The sequence below is a fragment of the Pseudorasbora parva genome, chromosome 5 (assembly GCF_024679245.1).
Source record: "Pseudorasbora parva isolate DD20220531a chromosome 5, ASM2467924v1, whole genome shotgun sequence".
NCBI classification, from domain to species: Eukaryota; Metazoa; Chordata; class Actinopteri; order Cypriniformes; family Gobionidae; genus Pseudorasbora; species Pseudorasbora parva.
The window spans coordinates 2,558,557-2,585,613 of NC_090176.1; the positions used below are offsets into that span (position 1 = coordinate 2,558,557).

Below are 27,057 nucleotides of genomic sequence, written 5' to 3' on the forward strand. Positions count from 1 at the left end.
TCTCAATGATCCTAAGAAAGGTGAGAAATCAGCCCAGAACTACACGGGAGGAGCCTATCAATGACCAGCAAAGAGCTGGGACCACCGTTTCCAAGGTTACTGTTGGTAAAAAACTAAATGTGCGTTCACAGCGCCGGCGGCGAGAGCGGCAAGGTGGCCGAAAGTCATTCATTTTCAATGGGAGCCGGGCGGCAAGCTCCGGCGAGAGTGGCGCGACGCGTCTTGGACGATTTGGGCGCCAAGGAGAGTTGAAATAAGCTCAACCTTATGGTAATAAGCTATGACGCGGTTCAGCAGGCAAACATTCAGAATGTAGAAGTGCTCTGCTTGAGAGAAATCCAGGGAACGCAGGCCTGTAAACTTTGGTTCCGACCACATTAGTTCCCAAGCAAAATGTAAGATAATTTGATCATTGCTGTGCAGGTTTCCCTATCATTTATGACGAGATCATTCATAGTGATGTATAATTTGTAAAGAAGTCGTGCAACACTATTTTATAGGTGCTAGAAAGCTCGTTTTTCAGCGGGTATGCAATTAATTCTTACTTTGACATTTAAATGATTTCATGAGGTTAATTTATACCCTACTTGTGCTCAGTCTATCAATCAACATGCTTGGTTGATTTACGGCCTCTTTAAATACAGTTAAAAAAAATAAAAACATTCGATCTACATCAGAGTGGTAGCACCTCCACAAAGCTTTCTACAGCGTTGTTGGCAGAGCGGCAAGAGCGAATTTTGACGCTCTCGCCGGCGGCGTTGTGAACGCATGGTAAGACGTCATGGTTTGAAATTATGCATGGCATGGAAGGTTCCCCTACTTAAACCAGCACATGTCCGGGCCCGTCTATGACCATTTGGATGATCCAGAGGAGTCATGGGAGAAAGTCATGTGGTCAGATGAGACCAAAATATAACTTTTTGGTCACAATTCCACCAAACGTGTTTGGAGGAAGAAGAATGATGAGTACCATCTCAAGAACATCATCCCTACTGTGAAGCATGGGGGTGGTAGCATCATGCTTTGGGGGTGTTTTTCTGCACATTGGACAGGGCGACTGCACTGCATTAAGGAGAGGCTGACCGGGGCCATGCATTACGAGATTTTGGGGAACAACCTCAGTTAGAGCATTGAAGATGGGTCGAGGCTGGGTCTTCCAACATGACAATGACCCGAAGCACAGCCAGGATAACCAAGGAGTGGCTCTGTAAGAAGCATATCAAGGTTCTGGTGTGGCCTAGCCAGTCTCCAGACCTAAACCCGTTAGAGCATCTTTGGAAGGAGCTCAAACTCTGTGTTTCTCAGCGAGAGGCCAGAAACCTGACTGATCTTGAGAAGATCTGTGTGGAGGAGTGGGCCAAAATCCCTCCTGCAGTGTGTGCAAACCTGGTGGAAAAACTACAGGAAATGTTTGACCTCTGTAATTGCAAACAAAGGCTACTGTACCAAATATTAACATTGATTTTCTCAGGGGTTCAAATACTTATTTGCAGCTGTATCATACAAATAAATAGGTAAAAAAAATCATACATTGTGATTTCTGGATTTTTATTTAAGATTATGTTTCTTACAGTGGCCATGCACCTATGATGACAATTTCAGACCCCTCCATGATTTATAAGTGAGAGAACGTGCAAAATAGCAGGGTGTTCAAATACTTATTTTCCTCACTGTAGGTTATCCACCCTTGCATAGCTGGCCTGGAAACAAACCTTCACATGAGGTTCCATGATCTGGACATCCTTTGTGCCTTCAGTGTCAGTGTCTTCAGTTCAACATCTCTCATCTGCAGACTATTGCCAGGAAATTTGGTCCTAAACATGTGAATGTAAGAGTGGTGCTTGTTCAAGAATCATGTGCTTACTGGGGCATTCAGGGTAGGTGAAATAACATGAGTATGACTGCAATCAGCACACAGCACACTAATGCCATGGTAAACCAAATATTGTTTCAAGAACAAGTACCAGGACAAGCACATGAGTCTAGCAAGTAAGTTTGATGAGTGGGTCAATCTCTACCTCTTCCTGAGCAATTCTTGTGAGCATTGCACTTATCCTGTTCATGGTCGAGAAATCACATTCACAGTGGAAATGGGGATAAGTGCATCACTTTAAAAAGCACAACAAACAATTATGCATTTTCTTTAGATTTTTTGTTGAGCGCAGTTTTTTATTTTCTTTTGTTTGTTTTTGCTTTATCTTTAGGTAAAAACAGACCTAAAAAATCAGAACACCTCTCTGCCTCTCTGAGCATCTCCATAAATGGACCCCAAACAGAGGCCTTCCCTTATGAAAGGACATAAGACATTTTTTTCCTCAGAAAGTCCTGTAAAGTAGCATGTTCAAACAAAGGGTGCAAAATATGCCATACATAGTAGAGCTGAGTGTTGAGCTGTTAGAGTAGAGCTGTTTAATTTGTAGGAAAAAATATATTTGAACAAATATATTTGAAATATTTGCATGGTAACACTCACTATTATAATAATAATAATAATAATGCGTTCGATTTATATAGCGCTTTTCAAGGCACTCAAAGCGCTTTACATTGAAGGGGGGAATCTCCTCAACCACAACCAATGTGCAGCATCCACCTGGATGATGCGACGGCAGCCATTTTGCGCCAGAACGCTCACCACACACCAGCTGATTGGTGGAGAGGAGACCTAGTGATGAAGCCAATCAGGTTATGGGGATTATTAGGAGGCCATGATGGACAGAGGCCAGTGGGCAAATTTGGCCAGGATGCCGGGGTTACACCCCTACTCTTTTTCCGAAAGGGATTTTTAACGACCACAGAGAGTCAAGACCTTGGTTTAACGTCTCATCCGAAGGACGGTGCTCTTTGTCAGTATAGTGTCCTCATCACTATACTGGGATGTTAAGGACCCACACAGAACACAGGGTGAGCGCCCCCTGCTGGCCTCACTAACACCTCTACCAGCAGCTACCTGGTTTTCCCAATTGGTCTCCCATCCAGGTACTGACCAGGCTCAGCCCTGCTTAGCTTCAGTGGGAAACCAGTCTTGGGCAACAGGGTGATATGGCTGCTGGGTTTTATTCTATTCTGTTTTATTTGAAATCGAGTTGTGTTGAACCACTTGCACCACTGCGTATTTAATACAGATTAAATACGCAGAAAGAGATGCTTAATCCTTATTGGTGCAACTCAGCCTTAAAGTGCCTTAATGTACTAAAACAGTGATATTAAAAGATCAAATTAATTTCTGCATGCTATATATATATTGGGTTCATCTGCTTGCCTGTACAATTTATGCATCATCAATAAGGTGATATTGAATTTGGTCTTTAAATATAACAGTCTTACTACATTAATACTGACTACAAACATGGTAAAAATGACTGCCGGGTAATAGAGGAAAGCTTTGTTTTGCCCTCCAGGTGGACATTCCTATAGGGTTGTGATGTCACGTGAAAACTATGAATTAACTAGTTGCTTATTAGCATGCATATTACTAGGATATTGACTGTTTATTAGTACTTATAAAGCACATATGAATGCCTTTTCTGCACCACCATATTCTACATCCCTTAATCCTACTGTCACAATTCACCAGTGTGAGTGCCCATGATCACCACCAGAGGGCCCTCCACCCCAGACTGTCACTCCATCACAAACTACATTACCCATAATCCTTTGCCTAGGACTCATTAGCACTCACTGTTTACACCTGTGTCTCATCACCTCATTACCTCTGCCTATAGCTGTCTCATTTCGTTAAATTTCGAAGGCTGCGTCCTCCGGAGGACACGTCCTGTGTAGGATGCAGTATACGGAGTGTCCTCAATCAGAAATAAACGAGACGTCCTTCGTAGGACACACAGGCAGGAAGTATCACGTTGCTATGCCAACACATTCAGCCTTGTTGTGCTCTTTCCAGTTTATATGAATGAAAATTGTTTATAACTTGTATATTTATAACTTGAAAATTACTATGAAATGTTTCTTGTCTTGACAGCAATGTACTGTTCTAAACGTTTAAAAAGCACTAAAGCGTTGTAATCCTGTTAACCACAACTATCTGTTTGAGGTAATAGAGCTTAAAAATAAAAATAAGCTTGAACTTACATTTTAAAAGCCACACCTATACTCGCATGCATATCTGGCAGTGGTGCCATTTTTTCATATAATATAAAAAAAATTTCTGACGGTTGTGAACGGCGACGCAAAGAATTATGGGTCATCTCCAGCCGTGAAGGCTACACCTCATGCACACTCCGAAATCCTCTGAAAGGACGCATTCGAAGGTCACATTTGAAGTGTCCTACTCACTTTTTTGAAATGAGACGGCCTTATGACGTTTGCACCATTCAAATGCGACCTCCGGAGGACACAGCCTTCTGAAATGAGACACAGCTTATATATATACCTTGTTCACTCAGTCATTCAGGGCGAAGTCTTGTTTAGTGTCACAACTGCATTTCTGAGCATTTCCCTGGTTTCATGTATCTTGGTCTTTGATTTCTTGCCTTCTCCGTGGATTACCCTTTTGCCTGTTCCTTCTGTTTTGTTTGCCTTTTCGGACTTCTTGCCTGTGTATGACCTTTTGCGTGTTTTATGGACTACGACTTTGGATTACCCGTCAATAAAAACTCCATTTGGATCTTCAGTTTCGTTACAGAAGACTTTGCCAACATGGATTCAGCAGTATGTCTTGTCCGTCTATGCCAGGGAACTCACTCACTCGAAGACCACATCATAGACTTTCTGAACATTGCAAACTTCACCAACCTCCCAGACTTTATGTTGATTGACTTTTTTTGCCATGGACTCAACAAGAAGTTACAAAGCAAACTCGTCCGTGATGGTCCTCGAGGGTCCCTGAGTGAGTTTCTTGATTATTCCCTTCAGGTAAGCGGCTCTGCTTTCACAGTGGGTGTCATGGAGGAGGATTGTGACATTTCCACTGCATCTGCCGAGCCTGTGTCCTCGGGCAAGATGGCCGCCGAGCCAGTGTCCTCTGACAAAATGGGCGGCAAACCTGTGTCTTTGGACAAGATGGCCGCTGAACCTGTGTCCTCGGACAAGAGGGCCGTCGAACCGGTGTCATGGGACAAGATGGCCACCGAGCGGGTGTCCTCTGACAAGATGGCCACCGAGCCAGTGTCCTCTGACAAGATGGCCGCTGAGTCTGTGTCTTTGGACAAGACAGCAGACCTTCGAGAGCCTCGTGTCGTCTCGGCTGGCCTTCCAGAGCCTCGTGCCGTCTCGGCAGGCCTTCCAGAGCCTCGTGCCGTCTCGGCAGGCCTTCCAGAGCCTCGTGCCGTCTCGGCAGGCCTTCCAGAGCCTCGTGCCGTCTCGACAGGCCTTCCAGTGCCTCGTGCCGTCTCGACAGGCCTTCCAGTGCCTCGTGCCATCTCGGCTGGCATTCCAGAGCCTCGTGCCGTCTCGGCAGACCTTCCAGAGCCTCCAGTCGCTGACCAGAGTCCCGAAAGAGGGCTCCTCTCCATGTCCCGAGTCCCGAGAGGGCTCCTCTCCTGGTGCAGAGTCCAGAGAGGGCTCCTCTCCGTGTGCAGAGTCCAGAGAGGGCTCCGCCTCCTGCCCCGAGTCCAGAGAGGGCTCCGCCTCCTGCCCCGAGTCCAGAGAGGGCTCCGCCTCCTGCCCCGAGTCCAGAGAGGGCTCCGCCTCCTGCCCCGAGTCCAGAGAGGGCTCCGCCTCCTGCCCCGAGTCCAGAGAGGGCTCCGCCTCCTGCCCCGAGTCCAGAGAGGGCTCCGCCTCCTGCCCCGAGTCCAGAGAGGACTCTGGCTGGACCGTCTGCGCTGCTGCGGTGGTCGTCTGCTCTGCCGTGGGGGCCTTCAAGACCAGTCCTGGCCTCCTGCTCTGCCTGAATCTCCAGGCCCTCTTCCACTACATATGCCTGGCCCTCCATCCCACCCCCGGGTCCGCATCCGCTCTACCTCCCTCCTGGACAATTTTAGGAGCGTCTGGAAGCCGCTCCTTTGAGGGGAGCCTATGTCACAATTCACCAGTGATAGTGCCCATGATCACCACCAGAGGGCACTCCACCCCGGAGTGTTACTCCATCACAAACTACATTACCCATAATCCTTTGCCTAGGACTCATTAGCACTCACTGTTTACACCTGTGTCTTATCACCTCATTACCTCTGCCTATATATACCTTGTTCACGCAGTCATTCAGGGCGATGTCTAGTTTAGTGTCACAACTGCATTTCTGAGCGTTTCCCTGGTTTCATGTATCTTGGTCTTTGATTTCTTGCCTTCTCCATGGATTACCCTTTTGCCTGTTCCTTCTGTTTTGTTTGCCTTTTCGGACTGCTTGCCTGTGTATGACCTTTTGCGTGTTTTATGGACTACGACTTTGGATTACCCTTCAATAAATACTACATTTGGATCTTCAACCCAACCTTCTGTCTCAGAGCAGTTCATTACACCTACCCAGTTCCTACCTAATATCAACTAACTACTTTAATAAGCAGTGATTAGGAGTTTATTGAGGCAAAAGTCAAAGTTAATAGTTAGTAAATAGTGAGAATTGGACCCTAAAGTGTGACCATTTGCATTGGAGAATATTTTTGTGTTATTTTGTATTATAGTATTAGTTCCCCCTGTACCTCCCTATTATTGATGAACCCTGCCTTAAATTTAATTTATTGTCTTCCTGTTTATTACTGTGAAGCTGCTTTGAAACAATCTGCATTGTATAAAACACTCAATAAATCTTTACTTGACGTTTATTCATACCTCCAGCAGCATGTTCCTTATTCGCTGAACATTCATTTTTGTAGGCCCTCTTCTGGACAACATCAGTGATATTATTTTCGGGAAGTACTGGTCCAGTTTTGCCATGAATGTTTCCTCCAGGGTAACAGTGGTGATCCTAGTGAACTCTTTGTTTATCTGCAGAAAACAAGGTATAAGACGGCACAATTTGTTAATGTAGAAAATTGACATACTGTGAACAATTTTATGAACAAGTATTTACCTGATCTGCACAGAAAAGAGCAGGCCACCTGTCTTTTAAGTCATTGACTGATGGAGAGTGAATGACAATTTCCTGCCTGCGAATGGAGAACGTCTTTGCCATTTTCTCACAGATGATCTGATAGTTGTTCCTCATCTGTACTTCATTAAGGAGCTCCACTCGTTCACGTTCCAAGCTTTCTTCGGTTTCTCCTTGTGGGTGAGGAGGCAAAAAATTCACCTCTGCCTTTCTTGGCTTTTTGATATTCTTCGCTGGTGCCTTTTCATGCGCTCGCTTCTTTTTCAGAGAGTTCACATCAAGCTCAGGGCATCCAAGACCTCTCAGCTTTGTTCTATAGTTGCCCATTTTATATTTTAGCCGTTGTCGCCATCCATAGCATCCATTATATGAGCCCGGTTCTTTAAGGCAAGGATGTTTCTGAATCAGCGCCTCAATGACATCCGACAATTGAGCGCTTGTTGGATAGGCAACATACTGAAAGATGGTTTCGGCCAGTTTCTCCAGGATGTCTGGAAGGATTGAAGCGAAGTTGAGTTGAAATCCATCCTTCCTGAAAGCTTCATTTCCTGATGCAAGCACAAGTTCTGTATCGTATGCAAAGCGAGGTACTTGGAATTTAGCAGGCCAGCGCTCTGAACGCTGAGCACTGGGTTCAGGTGACGAAATTATCTGATTATCCTGTGATCCAGGAGAGGAAATGCTGTTAGAAGGATGAATGGAGGTCTGTGAAGTACAGACCAAGGATGCTGGGGTTTGGATGGAGTTCACTGAAGTACAGACCGAGGATGCTGAGGATTGGATGGATGTCTGTGAAGTAAAGACAGAGGATGCTGGGATTTGAATGGCGGCCTTTGAAGTACAGACTGAAGATGCTGGAGATTGGATGGCGGCCTTTGAAGTACAGATCGAGGATGCTGAGGACTGGATGGCGGTCTTTGATGCATTTTTAATGGAATTATCCACATTGGTAAAGGTCAGAGTAAGTGTAGGAGGTTCCAAAAGGTGAATCACCTTAATGGTGTCCTTGTCTTTGATTTCACTTGTTGAGGTAAGAGAGAAATACTCTTCTCCGAAATCTGGATCCTTGTAATGCAAAGTAAACCTCCCAACGAGGCCAAATGTCTTCCTCACAATACACTCAAGTTCATTCACAGTCCCAGGGATTCCACGAGGCAAGTCCAGTTTGCGAATGTCATGTTCCTGAAGAATGATACGAAGTTTGGCTGGATGATACACTGGAGCATCTGTAAGAAAACCACATTAGTTAGTCAAATTACAGTCGTGTTTTCACTGTTAGATGCTATTACGCATCTTCTGAATGAGCACTGAATCTCCTGATCAAAACACACGTGAGGAAGACGCAGTAAAACAAGCGATCGTATGTAATCATATGCATATGTAAAATAAAGTGATCATCAACATTAAACATATAAATCAAAACTGCCTAATGTTACTGAATGAGATGTGGACCCAGGATGATGTGGCTACAGAACTGAAGCATTAGAGGTGTTGATGGACTCGATCTCCTCCATTTGTTTGATCATCTCTGAATCTGATCTGAAGTCAGTCTTTCACAAACACGTGATTTTCTCAGCTTTTTGTTCAAAATGTTGCTTTATTATGAAACTTATCCATATTCAAGTGTTGACATAAAAACATTTTTGTTTGTTTGTTTAAAAGAAGATGGTCAGCTCTTTCTTTTAAAATATAGCATGCTAAGATATTCATAAAACTAAATATTCTATGGGCTATTCAATTTTGGTAAAAACGGTCAAAAATCCTGGCGGTGGATGGCTAATTTTTTTTTAAACACAGGCGTGTAAAAGCGTGTAAGGGGACAAAATTCACTTTTATAAGTCGTGAATGTGTGCGTGTTTAAACTAGTGATGGTGAGTCAACTCCAAAAGAGTCGACGTTACGTTTCTTCATTCAGATCCATTTGTGATCTATTCCCTTCTGAATCCAACTATTCCCTTCACAAAGCCTTATAGTATCCCTCCTGAACGCTTTCCATATATGGTGCACGTCTCACTATATCATTGCGTTATACTTTTGTATCCTTTTGTAAAGTTTAAGCCTGGTCGCCATTCATTCATGCCATTATATGGAGGAGCACGTGCAGGAATAAAAAAAAAAAAAAAATGTAAGTTCTGCTTTCGAGTTCAGAAAAAGTTAGATGGAAATAGGGAATTGGAACAAAAGCAGGGTGAGTAATATATGGCTTTTATTTTCATTTCAGGGGGAACTATCCTTTTAAGATAATTATAAGCAGATATCTGTAGTTCAAACAACTCTGAATTGTACGTTAGTTATAACAGCCCACGTATTAAAAAATGTTCGGGTTTAAATCAGGCTCGTAATTACCGTTAAAGGGATCCCATGGTGTTGAGACTTGTATGGCTTAATATAACATAAATGATGTCTCTTACTGAATTATGTGGTAGAAAACCCATGAAAGATCTACGTTATTTAAAAAATCGATTTTATATTTGGACCATGGGCGGCGCCATTTTGTTTGCGTTCTAGGTTGATGACGTAGAAAGGTTGAACTCCTCAATCAGCTGGCGTTACCCGTAGCTATTTTTACCACAACGCAACTCGAAAATTGTTTCAGAGTTAAACAAAACAAATGAATTGCTTTGTAATTGTACTTAAAACACACTCAAACATACATGTGCACACAAACTCACCTACACAAGTCACAAACAGATCGGCGGGCGCGCACACACACACCTGACTGCTCTGTCTCAATCGCATGCATCATCACCAAAACATCCTGCCTCTCTTCCTCACGTTACTTTATCCCATCGTCCTACCTAGATATTTCCCTCTGCTGGTCACATTAGGCATTATAGTTAATCTACTATCAACAGTCTATCTAGGATATCAACACAGGGAATAGATTGAGGGTTATGTATGCGCGCGCAGTGCGTGCGTGTGTGTGTGTGTTCGCGCCGATCTGTTGGGCTGTGTGTGTGTTCGCGCCGATCTGTTGGTGTGTGTGTGTGTTGCTGTGTTCGCGCCGATCTGTTGGGGTGTGTGTGAGTCTGTGTGAGAGAGAGAGTTTGTGTGCACATGTATGTTTGAGTGCGTGAAGTCGGACAGCTGTTTGTAAATCGGCTTTACTCGTTATTGCGGTGGAACGTGAGACTGAATGACTGCACTCGAACATGTCCACTATGGTGTCGGACAACACTACAAATGTCCGTCCCTTCAAATAATGCCCTATTTAAGGGTATAGGGTCGATTTCAGATTCAGCCCCTGTCGTGGAGACTGAGCAGCCCAACATCTCGATTGAGACAGAGCCTGTCGTGTGCGCGCCCGCCGATCTGTTTGTGACTTGTGTAGGTGAGTTTGTGTGCACATGTATGTTTGAGTGTGTTTTAAGTATAATTACAAAGGAATTCATTGGTTTTGTTTAACTCTGAAACAATTTTCGAGTTGCGTTGTGGTAAAAATAGCTACGGGTAATGCCAGCTGATTGAGGAGTTCAACCACTCTACGTCATCAACCTAGAACGCAAACAAAATGGCGCCGCCCATGGTCCAAATATAAAATCGATTTTTAAAATAACGTAGATCTTTCATGGGTTTTCTACTACATAATTCAGTAAGAGACATCATTTATGTTATATTAAGCCATACAAGTCTCAACACCATGGGATCCCTTTAAGGCCCTTTCACACCAGACACATAACGGAAACGTGAAGCGAAAAAGTGAATATTTCACATACAAATAGTTCGTGTCAAAACCATTCACATCAACCGCAAGATGAATTTGCTAAGTCTGTGACGTTTCAGAGCTCAAAAATTTCAAAACTTTCGTGGGCGAGAAAACATGGACACTTTATCATCCAGTGAAGACGAGCTTTTCATTTTCTTTAATAGATCAAAAGAAGGTTTTGGGTGCACCCAGTCTTAAAGGAGTATGCTAATCTTGCACAGGACTAAAACTTCATCATGGCCGGTTCTGCACTTACTTTCCAAAGTCCGTTGGACAATTTGAGGAGCTCCTCCAGACAGTAGCACCGCATCTGACGAGACAAACACACTTCAGGGAACCAATCGAAACAGAGCAGCTATGCTTCCAGTTGAGTCACAATGTAAACATTTAAGTGTGTATTGAACATTGACATACTGATGGCAACACATTCATTTTCCATAGTCACGGACACAATTACATTAATAAAATAAAAAAACAACAACAAACAACAAACAACAGTTCAAAAAGTTGTGTTATCGTTGTCTGTGCTGCAGCTGTTATCTTGTGAGAAATGCGATACCTGCAAAGGTTAATGTTGATTAAATAGCTAGTGACATCTACTGAACATTTCGTCACCATTGTTTCTTTTTATGTGATTGGTTGAAGCCTTCTCTGTTGCTGAAGTGTTTCAAAAAAATCGAAGCAAAAAATAAACGTTGCAACGTGCACAGGCTTGGGTGAGTCGGACTTGATTTTTTTTGGCCTCAATCTAAGCTCTACTGCTTATTTAAATTAATATACAGACCTATTAATAAAACGACAACTGCACAAAAATCAAATGAGACAGTAAAACACTTACAGTATGCTGTTCCTCCTGCTGCTTGACTGCTTCTCCCTGCAAAAGAGATATGTGCAAAAGAGCTATAAAGCAAAAGGACAGCTTACATAAAATGAAGATAATAAGATAATTAAGAAAAATAACAATAATAAGATTAGAGAAATGTTCTGTAGGAACACACACATAACTTTTTCTCCCCAGATCTGCTGTCTGCGTTTCCACCGCGGTCTAAAGTACCAGGAAGATTAGTCTTTCCAATTAACAAAAAACTGATTTTTGTGTCGAGGACAAGACTGAGACCATTAAAATATGGTCGAGAAGCCAGTTGTCCAGCACGTTTACATTGAGAAACAGAGGAAAAACACGTTCTGTGTGACAGGGTTCTTACAGATTTCATGACAAGTAAAATTCAGTCTTTTTAAAACCTTTTTAAGGCAGCACTAGGTAACTTTTCAACCTTCATAATATATTTTCAAGACTCTTGTGATGATCCATCGACTTACAATAGGTTGAATGACACGTCTGCCATAGCCTGATGGGGTCTGTATCGTTTTTAATCGTACTTTTAAACTTCGGGTTTCGCGTAGTAACCCGAGAACAAAAAGAACTACAAAATTCGACTGCTTTACGACATATACGTCACTTCCACCAACACCCATACTAACACTTCCTTAAATTCGGACGTGCGAGCCCAACTGTGTTCGTCTGATAATATAGTCATGTCCGAAGCAGCAGAGACAAATAAGAAAGAAAAGGTTTTGTTGGAGGAAAGCAATAAGAGGAAACGAAAAAGTGATGGGATTAAAGGCAGGACAAGGATCAGCATGTGACCAGCGTTTGCTCGTCGGCGTGAGCTGAAGGAGGCGTGCCCGACCGATGCTGTCCTGCTTGTTACGGTGAGCTACCACTCAAACATTGAACTGAAGTATCATATAGATTCTGTAAAACGCTAACCAATAGACTACTATAATGACGCTGGCTTGTAAACGTGAGCATCACGATTATTTGGCGTTTGAAAAAAATAAAACCCATGAAATTATATTCATATGACCTGCTGAAGCATATGCCACTGACTGTACCTGGGATGAAGACATTTCACACGCGCCGCCAGAAGAACACATGTATGTGAACTCCTCCTGCAGTGTTCAGGGGAACTGTTAGTGCTGCACCGACCCGCGGGACGCTTTTATGAAGTTATTTGGCCCGCACCACACCACTGGATATATTTTTACAACCCGCCGCGCACCCGTGACCATTAAATAGACATACGGGGTCCGCGGGTTATGAGACGACCCGCGCATCACTAGTTCAGGGCTATCAGGGCTGTCATGTCAGCAAATGCGCGCGCGATGGCATCCCCTGTTGTAGGAGGACAGAGCTTACGACAGTAGCTGAGGACATTATTTTTTCCCAACTGTAGGGGGACCCTGAGAGCAAAAGTTGCCAAGTGCTGCTTTAAGACCATTTATATAAAAAATTAATACCTATTTCACGTCCCTACCAGCAAAGAAAAACTAAAATTTTCGCGCTTCTCCTTTGCTTGATGTGTTGCAGTCTATGGTTGTGGTGCTGTAGCGCATGATCTTCATTTGCTGAAGGCATCACATGTTCGCAGTATTTGAATATGACCTCGGGCTGCGTTACGATCTCTATGTCCACCACTCTTTATTTATCAGGGTATCTGCAGGTTTCACCAAGTCAAATTTAAGACCCTTTTAAGACCATTGTGAATAAAATTTAAGACCTATATTGCGCAATAAAAAAAAAAACATGCATAGGAAGTGCAGAATCACTCAATTAGCCTACTTAAACTTATATTATTTAATTTATTTAAATTGAACAAAGTATTAGTACACTTATTATTCATAGCTCAATCCCACCAGTATTAGCATATATATATATATATATATATATATATATATATATATATATATATATATATATATATATATATATATATATATATATATATACACAAAATTTGACCAAAAATATTTTTTATTTTGTGGTGGTCACTTCCATAAATTTGCTAACATTTTTATTTTTTTCATAATTAGGATGCAACATTAACCTAGATACACAATAGTCACACATGGCAATAAACAAACTAAATGCATGAATCTTGTTTGGTAGGCATATTACAAAAACAAAAAGGCTGGTCCAGTGGTGCACTATCTATCTTTAATAACACGATCGCTTGGGGTGGGAAATATGACCAACATCTTAAAAGTAAGCCACAGCAATAAGCAATTGCTTAATATAAGTAAAAAGTTTTCAAGTAATTAAGTAATCAAGTAATCGGCGGTCAGTAATAAAATATATAATTATAAACAAATGACAATAGGACAAATAAATACAACATAAAGATGCATATCTACAAAGAGGAACACTCCACTGTTTTTAGAAATAGGGCTTATTCAACTTCTTTAGACGTTTAGATATGTGGGCAAATGCATTTGTCTCAGTGCATTGCTTTAGTTTGGCAGGGTCGCCGCTAGCTTAGCTTAAAATGCATTTCTCCACATATCTAAATGTAACAAAGTAGCAAAGCTGAATAAGCCCTATTTCTAAAAAAGTTGAAGTGTTCCTTTAAGTGTAAGTGCTGTTTCCCCGTTTGTGTTGTTCTTAGGCTACATTAGTTTGCTTTCACTTTGAGAACTTACTAATGCACAGATCCAGTGCTTACTGACACGTCCCTTTTAAAACTTTTGAACTGAAATCAGGATATAGACATATGCATAATGTGTGTATTTGATCGTTCAAGAGTAACGTTAGGCTAATGAGCCTAGAAATAACACATCCAATACACTCGCGCGAGCGCTGACAGGCAGCAAACACACGCAGCCTGACATCGGAGTTTACATCACTGTTATTAACTCTTTTAGTGCAATCGGGTATATTATACTTTTATTTGGTCATTATGCAAGACGGTGAGATCGCGGAACTGAAACAACCGTCAGACTCAGCTGAAGAATGTTTTATGCGTCTGTGGGGTACGATCAGAAAGAGGCTCGTGCCAATAACACGAAAGATGATTGGCTGCAATATAAGTGGCATGCTTGTCTAATTTGTAGTTGTAATAGAGCGAACAATAGTTGGATTAGCGAAAGAAAAAACTACAAACACCACAGAACAAACACACACACACACACACACATGCGCGCATGCTGCGGGAGGCGAGAGCATTTCATTTAAGTAGGAAGATTAAGACCTGTTTAACAGTATTTAAGACCTAGAATGCAAAGACTTTTTAGGCCTTACATTTGTTTTTATGTTTTTATGACCTTTATGGAAAATCCAGACGTTTTTATGAATTTGTATGGCCTTAAATTCTTATTATTAAATATATGACTTTTTATGACCCCGCGGAAACCCTGTTTATGCTACGTTATTTAATCAAAATAATCGTGGTTGACAAATGAAAGTTTTGAGGAAAAATACAATACAGAGAAGTTACATAAAGCACAATTTTTTAAACCCAGACATTAAAATTCAAGATTTTTTAAAGTCTTTTAAGGTATTATTTGCAAAAGAATAAATTCAATGCTTTTAATGCTTTTTAAGACCCCACGGGAACCCTGGTGTGAACATCCAATGAGGGGGCTGGCGGGAAAAATGTTCTGTTAGAAATAACACATGCTCACATCGCGATTTTCTTACATTTTCAACTATTCGCACAGCCCTAATTCAACATCATAGATTCAAAATTGGAACAGTAAAATGGAGAAGATATAGAAGAAAGACATATAAGGCAGAAAAATGGAGCTAAGTAGCATTGCAACAAATTCATGATGGATCACTACCGAAATAAATTCAGCCACTGTCTAGACTTTTCCCTTTTTCGGGCTCTTCAACTTAAAGGGGCGGTGAAATGCTGTTTCATGCATACTGAGCTTTCCACTGTTAAAGACTTGGATTCCCATCCTAAACATAGACAAAGTTTCAAACACTAATGTTGGACGTTTGATGGAGTATTTCTGTGTTAAAAATACTCCTTCCGGTTTCTCACAAGTTTTGGAGAGTTTTTTTCGAGTATGGGTCGGCTTGACGTCGATAGAGAGCAGATCCAGGCGCCGCGCTCCACTTTATTCCTATGGGTGACGTCGAGCGACTTCAACGCTTCAGCACAGCATTCCGGGTAGGCAGCGCTGCATTTGAACCGATTTGAACGCAGAAATGACGGGAAGCTTCACAACATCGCTTCAGTCGCGTCTCAAAGTGGATCTCCACGGTTCACTGCTGTCAGGACTTCACCAAATCATACCAAAGAAGTGTGTTTTTGACGGAGCGGTCCCAGCGATAAAGGTTCGGTCCTGCTTTGGAAGCAGCCGGTGAGTAAAACTGCTTCAGATGTCTGTGCTGTCGGCTATCGTCGCGTGAGTAAACATCAGTAAACGACACGATCGCGTGCTTCGTCATTCAAATGCGCTAACGGACTCCATTGCTGTTCTCTGTATAACGTTACACTAGTCTGACGTGCTAAACCGTTCTGCTTGCAACTGCTAAGGTTTAGTCGCATACAATAGTCCATAAACCGAATCATGTCCTCATAAACTGCGAGTAAAGACACAAATGTTGACAGACCACTAAATACAGTCCATACCACAGAGACGGACGTCCTGCTGTTTCTCCTGTTCAATTTATTTCTGCCTCCGAATGATTCTGGATCATCTATTAGCTGAGATAGCGATGGGTTTCTCCACGCTTGAGGACGTCACCGCTCGTCATTCTTTAGCTCCGCCCACTCGATACGCCTCCAGGCGCTCGGTTTTTTTCTGGAAAGACTCGGTACAGCCCATATTTCTTTTATAAATATAATAAAACTAAAGACTTTTCGGAGATATGAAGGATGCAATACTACTTTATAGGTACTCAAGATTGACATGATTGACTGAAACTGAGTGTTTCACTCCCCCTTTAAACACGTGAAGAAGCAGAAGCAACTGTATTTACTCGGGACAGTATGTGACAATACAGTCGTATCTATTTATAGAACACAGCCTGTGAGACATTAAGAAATATCATTCATCTGGGTACAGATCAAGGCTCAAAAACCAACCTGCTTGTTCCTCAGCATCTTCGGGTTTTACTCTGAATAGTTCTCCAATCCCCATGTCTTCACTCTCCTCTTTAAACAACGCCATCCTTATACGAGTGCGTCACACGGATCTCAGCTGAACCAGGGTTTTCCTGTGTGTTTGGACAATGTGACATGTTTAAAAAGGAGAATGATTAACAGAAAGCACTACATCTTGAGCTGCCTTTATGTCCTATCAGAATTAGCCTAAATACCAGTTTCATAGTTGGAAATTGGACATGAACAGCTTCTCAAGTCATGCTTACGATTGGGAGATAATTTTGTAAGGCTGGAGAAACCTCTGACACTTTGTTCATGAGATACGGACAATTCAAACACATCAAGGAAAGGCTGGGTGACAAAACGAGAATTATTGTGATATAGCATATCTTTACTATATTAAGAGTTAAATCATGTTTACGCGCAAAAGTCAGAACAAAAGTAATTAAAACGACGCCACGTGAACCATTTATCCGCTCGGCTCAAACAGCAGCACAAGCTCACTACAGAGCTCGAGTTCAGCGGAGAACACAACTGTCTGAGTGGATTAAGCTAGTTTAAAGCCAAATGAAACGGCACTGACAAACAGCAGAAACAGAGCAGTCAGACGCTTATCATTCTACAAATCCATCTTTTACAGTGGATTTACTACATTAACACCAACTGCACCATGGTTTTGCGGCAAAAATAAAAATGAGCCAATGATTTACCCTCAAAAATGTCCTGGCTCTTCCACGCTTTATAATGGCAGTGACTTCTTGACTCGTTTATGAAGTCCAAAAAAAGTGCATCTATCCATCATAAAAGTGCATCTGTCCATCATAAATGTCCATCCATCCATCATAAATGTCCCTCCATCCATCATAAAAGTGCATCCATCCATCCATCATAAATGTCCCTCCATCCATCATAAAAGTGCATCCATCCATCCATCATAAATGTCCATCCATCCATCATAAATGTCCCTCCATCCATCATAAAAGTGCATCCATCCATCCATCATAAATGTCCATCCATCCATCATAAATGTCCATCCATCCATCATAAATGTCCCTCCATCCATCATAAAAGTGCATCCATCCATCCATCATAAATGTCCATCCATCCATCATAAATGTCCCTCCATCCATCATAAAAGTCCCTCCATCCATCATAAAAGTGCATCCATCCATCCATCATAAATGTCCATCCATCCATCCATCATAAATGTCCATCCATCCATCATAAATGTCCATCCATCCATCATAAAAGTGCATCCATCCATCCATCATAAAATTGCATCCATCCATCATAAAAGTCCATCCATCATAAATGTCCCTCCATCTATCATAAAAGTGCATCCATCCATCCATCCATCATAAATGTCCATCCATCCATCATAAAAGTCCATCCATCCATCATAAAAGTGCATCCATCCATCATAAATGTCCATCCATCCATCATAAATGTCCATCCATCCATCATAAAAGTGCATCCATCCATCCATCATAAAAGTGCATCCATCCATCATAAAAGTCCATCCATCCATCATAAATGTCCATCCATCCATCATAAAAGTCCATCCATCCATCATAAAAGTGCATCCATCCATCATAAATGTCCATCCATCCATCATAAAAGTCCATCCATCCATCATAAATGTCCATCCATCCATCATAAAAGTGCATCCATCCATCCATCATAAAAGTGCATCCATCCATCCATCATAAATGTCCCTCCATCCATCATAAAAGTGCACCCATCCATCCATCATAAATGTCCCTCCATCCATCATAAAAGTGCATCCATCCATCCATCATAAATGTCCCTCCATCCATCATAAAAGTGCATCCATCCATCCATCATAAATGTCCATCCATCCATCATAAAAGTGCATCCATCCATCCATCATAAAAGTGCATCCATCCATCCATCCATCATAAATGTCCCTCCATCCATCATAAAAATGCATCCATCCATCATAAAAGTGCATCCATCCAGCATAAATGTCCATCCATCCATCCATCATAAAAGTGCATCCATCCATCATAAATGTCCATCCATCCATCATAAAAGTGCATCCATCCATCATAAAAGTCCATCCATCCATCATAAAAGTTCATCCATCCATCCATCCATCCATCATAAAAGTCCATCCATCATAAAAGTCCATCCATCCATCCATCCATCCATCCATCATAAAAGTCCATCCATCCATCCATCCATCCATCCATCCATCATAAAAGTCCATCCATCCATCATAAAAGTCCATCCATCCATCCATCCATCATAAAAGTCCATCCATCCATCATAAAAGTCCATCCATCCATCATAAAAGTGCATCCATCCATCCATCATAAAAGTGCATCCATCCATCATAAAAGTCCATCCATCATAAAAGTGCATCCATCCATCCATCCATCCATCATAAAAGTCCATCCATCCATCATAAAAGTCCATCCATCCATCATAAAAGTGCATCCATCCATCCATCATAAAAGTCGATCCATCCATCATAAAAGTGCATCCATCCATCCATCATAAAAGTGCATCCATCCATCCATCCATCCATCATAAAAGTGCATCCATCTATCCATCATAAAAGTGCATCCATCCATCATAAAAGTCCATCCATCATAAAAGTCCATCCATCCATCCATCCATCATAAAAGTCCATCCATCCATCATAAAAGTCCATCCATCCATCCATCCATCATAAAAGTCCATCCATCCATCATAAAAGTCCATCCATCCATCATAAAAGTGCATCCATCCATCCATCATAAAAGTCCATCCATCCATCATAAAAGTGCATCCATCCATCCATCCATCCATCATAAAAGTCCATCCATCCATCATAAAAGTCCATCCATCCATCATAAAAGTGCATCCATCCATCCATCATAAAAGTCCATCCATCCATCATAAAAGTGCATCCATCCATCCATCCATCCATCATAAAAGTCCATCATAAAAGTCCATCCATCCATCATAAAAGTGCATCCATCCATCCATCATAAAAGTGCATCCATCCATCCATCCATCCATCATAAAAGTGCATCCATCTATCCATCATAAAAGTGCATCCATCCATCATAAAAGTCCATCCATCATAAAAGTCCATCCATCCATCCATCCATCCATCCATCCATCCATCATAAAAGTCCATCCATCCATCCATCATAAAAGTCCATCCATCCATCATAAAAGTCCATCCATCCATCATAAAAGTCCATCCATCCATCATAAAAGTGCATCCATCCATCCATCATAAAAGTGCATCCATCCATCCATCCATCCATCCATCATAAAAGTGCATCCATCCATCCATCCATCCATCCATCATAAAAGTCCATCCATCCATCATAAAAGTCCATCCATTCATCATAAAAGTCCATCCATCCATCATAAAAGTGCATCCATCCATCCATCCATCCATCATAAAAGTCGATCCATCCATCCATCATAAAAGTGCATCCATCCATCCATCCATCATAAAAGTGCATCCATCTATCCATCATAAAAGTCCATCCATCCATCATAAAAGTGCATCCATCCATCCATCCATCCATCCATCATAAAAGTCCATCCATCCATCATAAAAGTCCATCCATACATTACAAAACGGTATCCATCTATTATAAAAAGGTATTTTATTCTATAAAGTTTTATTCTATAAAGTCTTACAAAAATGTGTCACTTCACTTCAGAAGGCCTTTATTAACCCCCAGAGCCAAGTGGAGCTAGCCTAGAAATCTAGACGCACCCTAGCGGCAGCAAATCTAATCTGCCGCGAGTGTCGTCTAGGAACTCTCAATACCCTTCTGAGCTGTAAAAACCAAACTCTGGCCGGGCCAATCACATCGTGTATAGAGTCGGCGGGCGGGGCCATAATGACGACGGCCGAGTTGCGCTTGCGCTTCTAGTAAACACAGAAACTGGCGAACGGCGGCGGTCTTTCGAATCAGCTCTGACCGCGACTCTGGAAGACTTGGAGTTAAGCTTTTCTCTGAGAAAAGAACAAAGAACGGCACTGAAGTCATTCTTAAAAAGGGAAGATGTGTTCGGAGTTTAGCCGACCGGTGAATGTTTAATCTGTCAACAAGCTCCCCTTCACCTTCATTGCTCTGGTTGGTGTAGCGCTATCCTATCGCGTGCAGAGGGAGTTTGAAAGACAACCGTTTATCCGCCCCTCGGATTGAGCCCTGTCTATGGTGAGTTTCCAGACCAAACATCTTGATGTGGGTCAGGCTTGTCAGTCTAATGTGGAGCAGTTATATGATGGATAGATGCACTTTTATGATGGATAGATTCTTCTTTATGGACTTCATAAATTAAACAACCATTCACATTACAATACTTGGATTAGCCAGTACATGTTTAATATAACTCTGATTGTGTTCGTCTGAAAGAAGAATGTCTTACACATCTAGGATAACTAGAGAGACAGTAAATCATGGGGTCATTTTCATTTTTTTTTTATTAAGCTATAGCATTTGTGCATTATACTAAATGTATTTAGACAAATGTATTATTTTTCATACAAATATCATGTTACATTTTTGCCATGGTAATGAGGTGCTATGTGTGTGTTTTTTTACCTGTGTTTTTTATTATTTAAATCTATGAATTTATGGAAGACCAATGGTTTATTTTAATAACACTTTACCATATAAAAATTTGGTTGATACAGTTTTGACAAATGCCACTGTTTTGGTTAATGAAAATAAATTGGCATGCATGACAACTCAATCTACTGCTAAATGTGCATTTCTAAGAGACAAAACATCTAATATTAATATTTCAGCCTGCGTTGCAAACTGTGCTGAAGATACTCAAAGTAAGGAAACGCAAACCTGTTTTATGAATTCAAACAATATCACTCGTTAAAATAAAGAATTCATTTTTCTGCTAAGATATTTATTCTGTTAAGGTAAAATGACAGGAAAAGTGTAAAGAATAAAAAAAAAGAAGTGTTACGTTCTGACAATAAAGAGTAGTTTAAAACCACAAAAAAATTCACTAAGGGGAAAAAACTTGCCTTTAAACGTGTGACATTTATCATGATATTTATCGATATCGACTGATAAAATCATCACTAGAGTGTTTAAAATAAAACTGAGCAGTGTTGATTCTACTAATTACTGCTGGAAGAAGTGTCTAAAAAACATAAAAACTAGTAATTCCAGCGGTGAAAGTATAAAAAGCTTGGATAATATTGACAATGAATGAGATGGTACAATTTACTCTTGGATATTAACTTTAGTTCCAACCCTCATTGTAACCCTAAACATAGTGATTAGCTTATTTTGCGTGTTTAATTAGGGTTGGAGTCAACAGTGACATTTGCCTTTTAATGTGATTTCCTTAAAATACGCAAGAGTTGCTGTTCTTTCCAACAGCAAGCAACTTGTGTAATTATCCCTTATGGAAATTAACCATGGCTTTAACTACAATTATGTGAGACCCTGCAGCACAAATTCCAGAGTCAAACTTAGTTAAACCATGGCAAATTAACAATGGTTTTGCTACTCTAAACATAGTTTTACCATGGCATTCGTGATGAGACTAATACAAATGGTAATCAATTAGTCAAAGAACACAGTAACTCCACATTTACTATAAAAAAAAACCATGGTTCATTTTGTGGAAAGTATAACATTTCTTTTAGACTGATAATTCATTTTCTCACACTTTAACTAGCAAAACACTTAAAACTAGACTTCAAATGAATACAAGAGTAACAGAGAATACGAATTATATAGATAATTTTAAATATACGAATTATATAGTGTTTAATGAATAGTAGTTTGCATTTAACATATCCCACTTACATGAAAACAAAAGCGTATGAAATCGTTCGTGTTCGTGTCGGTGAATCGAACAGCGAGTCAATCTGCGATTGCAGAGCAACTGATTCAAATGACTCGGAGTTTGGAAAAGATCCGTTTCTCCATCACAGTCGAATTCGCGTTTAAATAAGACGCGTCTTTTCTGTTTCTCACGTGTAGTTGCGCTTTTCTTACATACACAACGCTCATTAATGTTAGATAAAGCATTAAGATGTTGCATTCATTAACAGTTGATTCATTCACATATATTGCAGACGCTACAGAATAGACTTTTGTGTCGAATTAAACACTTTAAACGCATGCAAACACAAACCTTTCTTCAGCCAAATCACAGGCGGACGAGCTTGGCGCATACTTATGACGTCACATCGCCACACCAAAATAAAAGTCCCGCTTACGAGTTAACACAAATCAAAAACATGCATTAGATGTACATACAAAACACATACATATGTGTATTAAATGAAACGAGTTAATTTCGCTCAAATAACAGAGAAAGTTCATTGCACTTATTATAAAAAGGTTGTGGTAACTCAATAACTGTTCAGCAGAACTCAAACTGAATCAGTTATAGCAGATTTACAGTTCCCAGCATGCTTTGCTTCAGTCTCTGTCCATGTAAATCTACGGGCACAATATCAATAAAGGCATAGATGTGTTTGTGTTTAATGACGTAATGTTGGCATTTAAAAGGGTGTAGCTATGAGTTTCTGTTGAAGAGCAGAGCCTGTGAACATGTGAACACTATTTTTTATACTGATTTGTTTGAAAATACGATAGTAATTTCACTTACAGATGATTTGTTAATAGTTCCTCATTTGACATGAGTCACCCCAACTCATTGAATTTTAAAACAAGGGGTAAAAAATATATATGTATGAGGTGGCGAGACACACGGGTTCAAACCAAAGACACACAGTATTGATACGAACACTTCAGCTAAAATTATGTTTTTTTTTAATAATGTCTAAGTTAATACTCATTCAAAACAATCACTTAATTGATAAATAAAATAATTAAAATGTAAAAAGTAAAGATTCTGAAATCATTGAATGAAATTCCTTACTAATTTATTATAGATTTACAGTAGTTTTATTTTGTTATATGATATGATTAATATATTTTTTTTAATATGATGGTTTAAATATAAATATGGAGCTTCTAAGGTGGACACCAAACTTAATATATGACATTTCCCATCTGAATATAACCATGTCAAGGCAAAAAATGGAAAGCTAGCCGAATATGGCAAGCCGTATTAGCATTTAATGCCCTTGTCTGTACTAGTCGTAATTTAGTTTTGAGTTTTCTTTCTGCAATTTGGACTCATTGTAATTGTAATTCAAATATCTACAATGTGATGAGTAGTTTAGAGCTAAACAATTTACATCCATGTTTTAATGTTGTCAGGATTGTTTTGAGGATGATGTTAAGTTAAGAGATCAGATGGATATTTCAGCGAGTGAGCGGTTTTCTGATGTAATCTTTATGTCAAAGTACTTGACTTTTTTTTTTTTTTTACTTTCCGTCTAGTAATTAAAAAGTAGGCCTAATTGGAAATGTCTTTAAAGGTTCTGAGTGCAAGTAGCAACATAAATGAGGCTATAAAATTAATCTAGTTATATTCAGAGAAAAAAATCGAAATGTTGAGAATAAAGTTATTCAATATCGAGAACAAAGTCATTACATTTCTGAGTGCAAGTAGCAACAAAAATGAGGCTTTCTGTAGAGTTTGTACAATTAATTTGATACAATTGTTGCTTTGTTTGGCTGCATCGTACGGAAGATTAGGGCCAAACAATAATAAACAAATAAAAACCATCTTGAGATTAAAGTAATTTATTATGCAAGATTAAACTTGAATTTGAAATGTATAAAACAAACATTACATATTGAGAATAAAGTTGTGTTTTATGAAAAATCATTAAAGGGGGGTGAAATGCTGTTTCATGCATACTGAGCTTTTTACACTGTTAAAGACTTGGATTCCCGTCCTAATGTCCCGTCCTGCATGTGCCAACGAGCTGGTTGAAGTTCTCACCTCCATCTTTAACCTCTACCTCAGCCAGCGCATTGTACCCTTGTGTTTCAAGAACACGACCATCATCCCCCTACCTAAGAAGAATCCACCCACCTGCCTGAATGACTATAGGCCAGTGGCACTCACTCCAATCATAATGAAGTGTTTCGAGAGAGTGGTGCTGGCCCACATTCAGAGCAGCATACCGGACACCATCGACCCCCTGCAGTATGCCTACCGGCCAAACAGGTCCACCTCGGATGCCATCGCTGCTGCCGTCCACTATTCCCTCTCTCACCTGGAAAACAAAGACTCATACCTACGGATACTTTTTATAGATTACAGCTCCGCCTTCAACACGGTCATCCCACACAAACTCACCAACAAACTGTCAATAATTGATTTGCACTCCACCCTCTGTGAATGGCTCCTAGATTTCCTGACTGGCAGGCCTCAGTCTGTACTACAATAGGACTTCAGCCAGCACCATAACGAACATTGGTACTCCACAGGACTGTGTACTCAGCCCCATCCTCTACACCCTGTACACCTACGACTGTGTCGCCTCCCACAAGGACAACATCATCCTGAAGTTCGCGGACGACACTGCAGTGATAGGACGCATTGCTGGCGGTGACGAGGCAGCTTACAGGAGGGAGGTGGCCAGTCTGGTGTCATGGTGTGAAGAAAACAACCTCACTCTCAACACAGACAAGACAAAGGAGATGATAGTGGACATGAGGAAGGAGAGGAGAACGCCTCAGCCACTGTTCATCCGGGAGCTTGAAGTGGAGAGGGTGACCAACTTTAAATACTTGGGTGTCCACATCAGTGAGGACCTCAATTGGACACCTCACATCACACAGCTGGTCAAGAAGGCTCAACAGCGGCTGTATACCATTGAGAGTGTCCTGACCAGCTGCATCACTATGTGGTATGGCAGCACTTCTGTCAAGGACCGCAAACGCCTGCAGAGAGTGGTGAAGACTGTGCAGAAGATTACCAGGGCTCCACTACCCTCTCTGCAGAGCATGTACCACCGCAGAGTCCACAGAAGAGCTGCTTCCATCATCAAAGACCCCTCCCATCCCCAACATGGACTCAGGACGGAGGTACAGAAGTGTGAAATGCAGGACTTCCAGAATGAAGAACTCTTTCTTTCCCTCTGCCATAAGACTACTAAACAGCAAATAGGAGTCTACAATCACAACATCACATGAATAATTGTTTACATACTGCACTACCCCACTTTACACTGCCAGAACTGCACTACCCCACTTTACACTATCAGGACTGCACTACCTCACTTTACTACTTTACTCTTTAGTACTTTTACATTTTTTATATATTTGCTCTTTTATAGTTATATATTTATCTTATTTATTATTTTATTTTACTTACTTGTTTGACATTTACCATGGACGGCAAAGTAAGAATTTCATTGCACAGGGAAACATGCTTTCTGTCTGTACACATGACAATAAACACTTTGATTTGATTGATAAACATAGACAAAGTTTCAAAAACTTATGTTGGACGTTTGATGGAGTGTCAAAAATACTCCTTCCGGTTTCTCACAAGTTTCGGAGAGTTTTTTTTGAGTATGGGTCCACTTGAGGTCAACAGAGCGGAAGGTCCTTGTATGGGCCGTACGGGCTCTTCTCCCGGTAGGGTGCGCGCGCGCGTTGACAAGAGAGAGAAAATGCACGCCCATAAACACTGCTCTCAAGGTGGAGATCCACTTGTCCAGGCAACACTTCTGCCGCTCTCCACTTTATTCTTATGGGTGACGTCAAGCGACTTTAACGTGCCTGCATAGCATTCCGGGAAGGCAGCGCTGCATTTGAACCGATTTGAACGCAGAAATGACGGGAAGCGGCACAACATCACGCTTCAGTCGTGTCGCAAAAGTGGATCTCCACGGTCTCTGCTGTCACAGGACTTTACCAAATCAATGTTACCAAAGAAGTGTGTTTTTGACGGAGCGGTCCCAACGATAAAGGTTCACGGTCCTGCTTTGGAAGAAGGCGGTGAGTAAAACTGCTTCAAATGTCTGTTGTTGGCTATCGTCGCGTAAGTAAACATCAGTAAAAAACACGAGCATGTATAATTCATTTATCAATGCAGCATGCGATGTATGGTGTGTGTTTTAATACATTTGTTTAGCTGACCACTATATGTGCCTGTTTGTTTATTGTAAAACCACCCAAACAGCGTTCTCACAAAGTGTGCTTCTTCATTCAAATGCGCTAACGGTTACTCCATTGTTGTTCTATGTATAACGTTACACTAGTCTGACGTGCAAAACTGTTTTGCTTGCCACTGCTAAGGTTTAGTCGCATATGATAGTCCATAAACCAAATCATGTCATCATAAACCACGAGTAAACCCACACAAATGCTGACAAGCCACTAAATACAGTCCATACCACAGAGACGGACGTCCTGCTGTTGCTGTTTCTCCTGTTCTGTTTATTTCAGCCTCCGGATCTGATTCTGGATCATATATGTATTAGTTGAATCTGATTTATAGCCATGGTTTATTAGAGTAACGTTTTCATTTCCACGCTTGAGGACGTCACCATTTTCGCTCTCAATGCAACAGCTGCACGTGCTCGTGATTCT

General features: G+C 41.0%; 1 protein-coding gene across 2 annotated transcripts in view; it reads right to left on the minus strand.

The window, feature by feature from the left end:
- Window positions 1–22,798, minus strand: part of si:ch211-166e11.5 (sterile alpha motif domain-containing protein 3) — a 35,396-nt gene extending 12,598 nt beyond the window's left edge. The window contains exons 1-6 of one of the 2 annotated variants that reach the window (XM_067443040.1): window positions 22,727–22,798; window positions 16,565–16,695; window positions 11,527–11,562; window positions 10,945–10,998; window positions 6,965–8,208; window positions 6,724–6,879 (exon numbers count right to left, since the gene is read on the minus strand). In XM_067443040.1, the coding sequence (XP_067299141.1) occupies window positions 6,724–6,879; window positions 6,965–8,208; window positions 10,945–10,998; window positions 11,527–11,562; window positions 16,565–16,649 (1,575 nt within the window). In that variant the 5' untranslated portion in view covers window positions 16,650–16,695; window positions 22,727–22,798. Of the gene's footprint in view, window positions 1–6,723; window positions 6,880–6,964; window positions 8,209–10,944; window positions 10,999–11,526; window positions 11,563–16,564; window positions 16,696–22,395; window positions 22,703–22,726 lie in introns of those variants that run through there. The other variant, XM_067443041.1, reaches the window with a different exon arrangement.
- Between the last annotated feature and the right edge of the window lie 4,259 nt (window positions 22,799–27,057).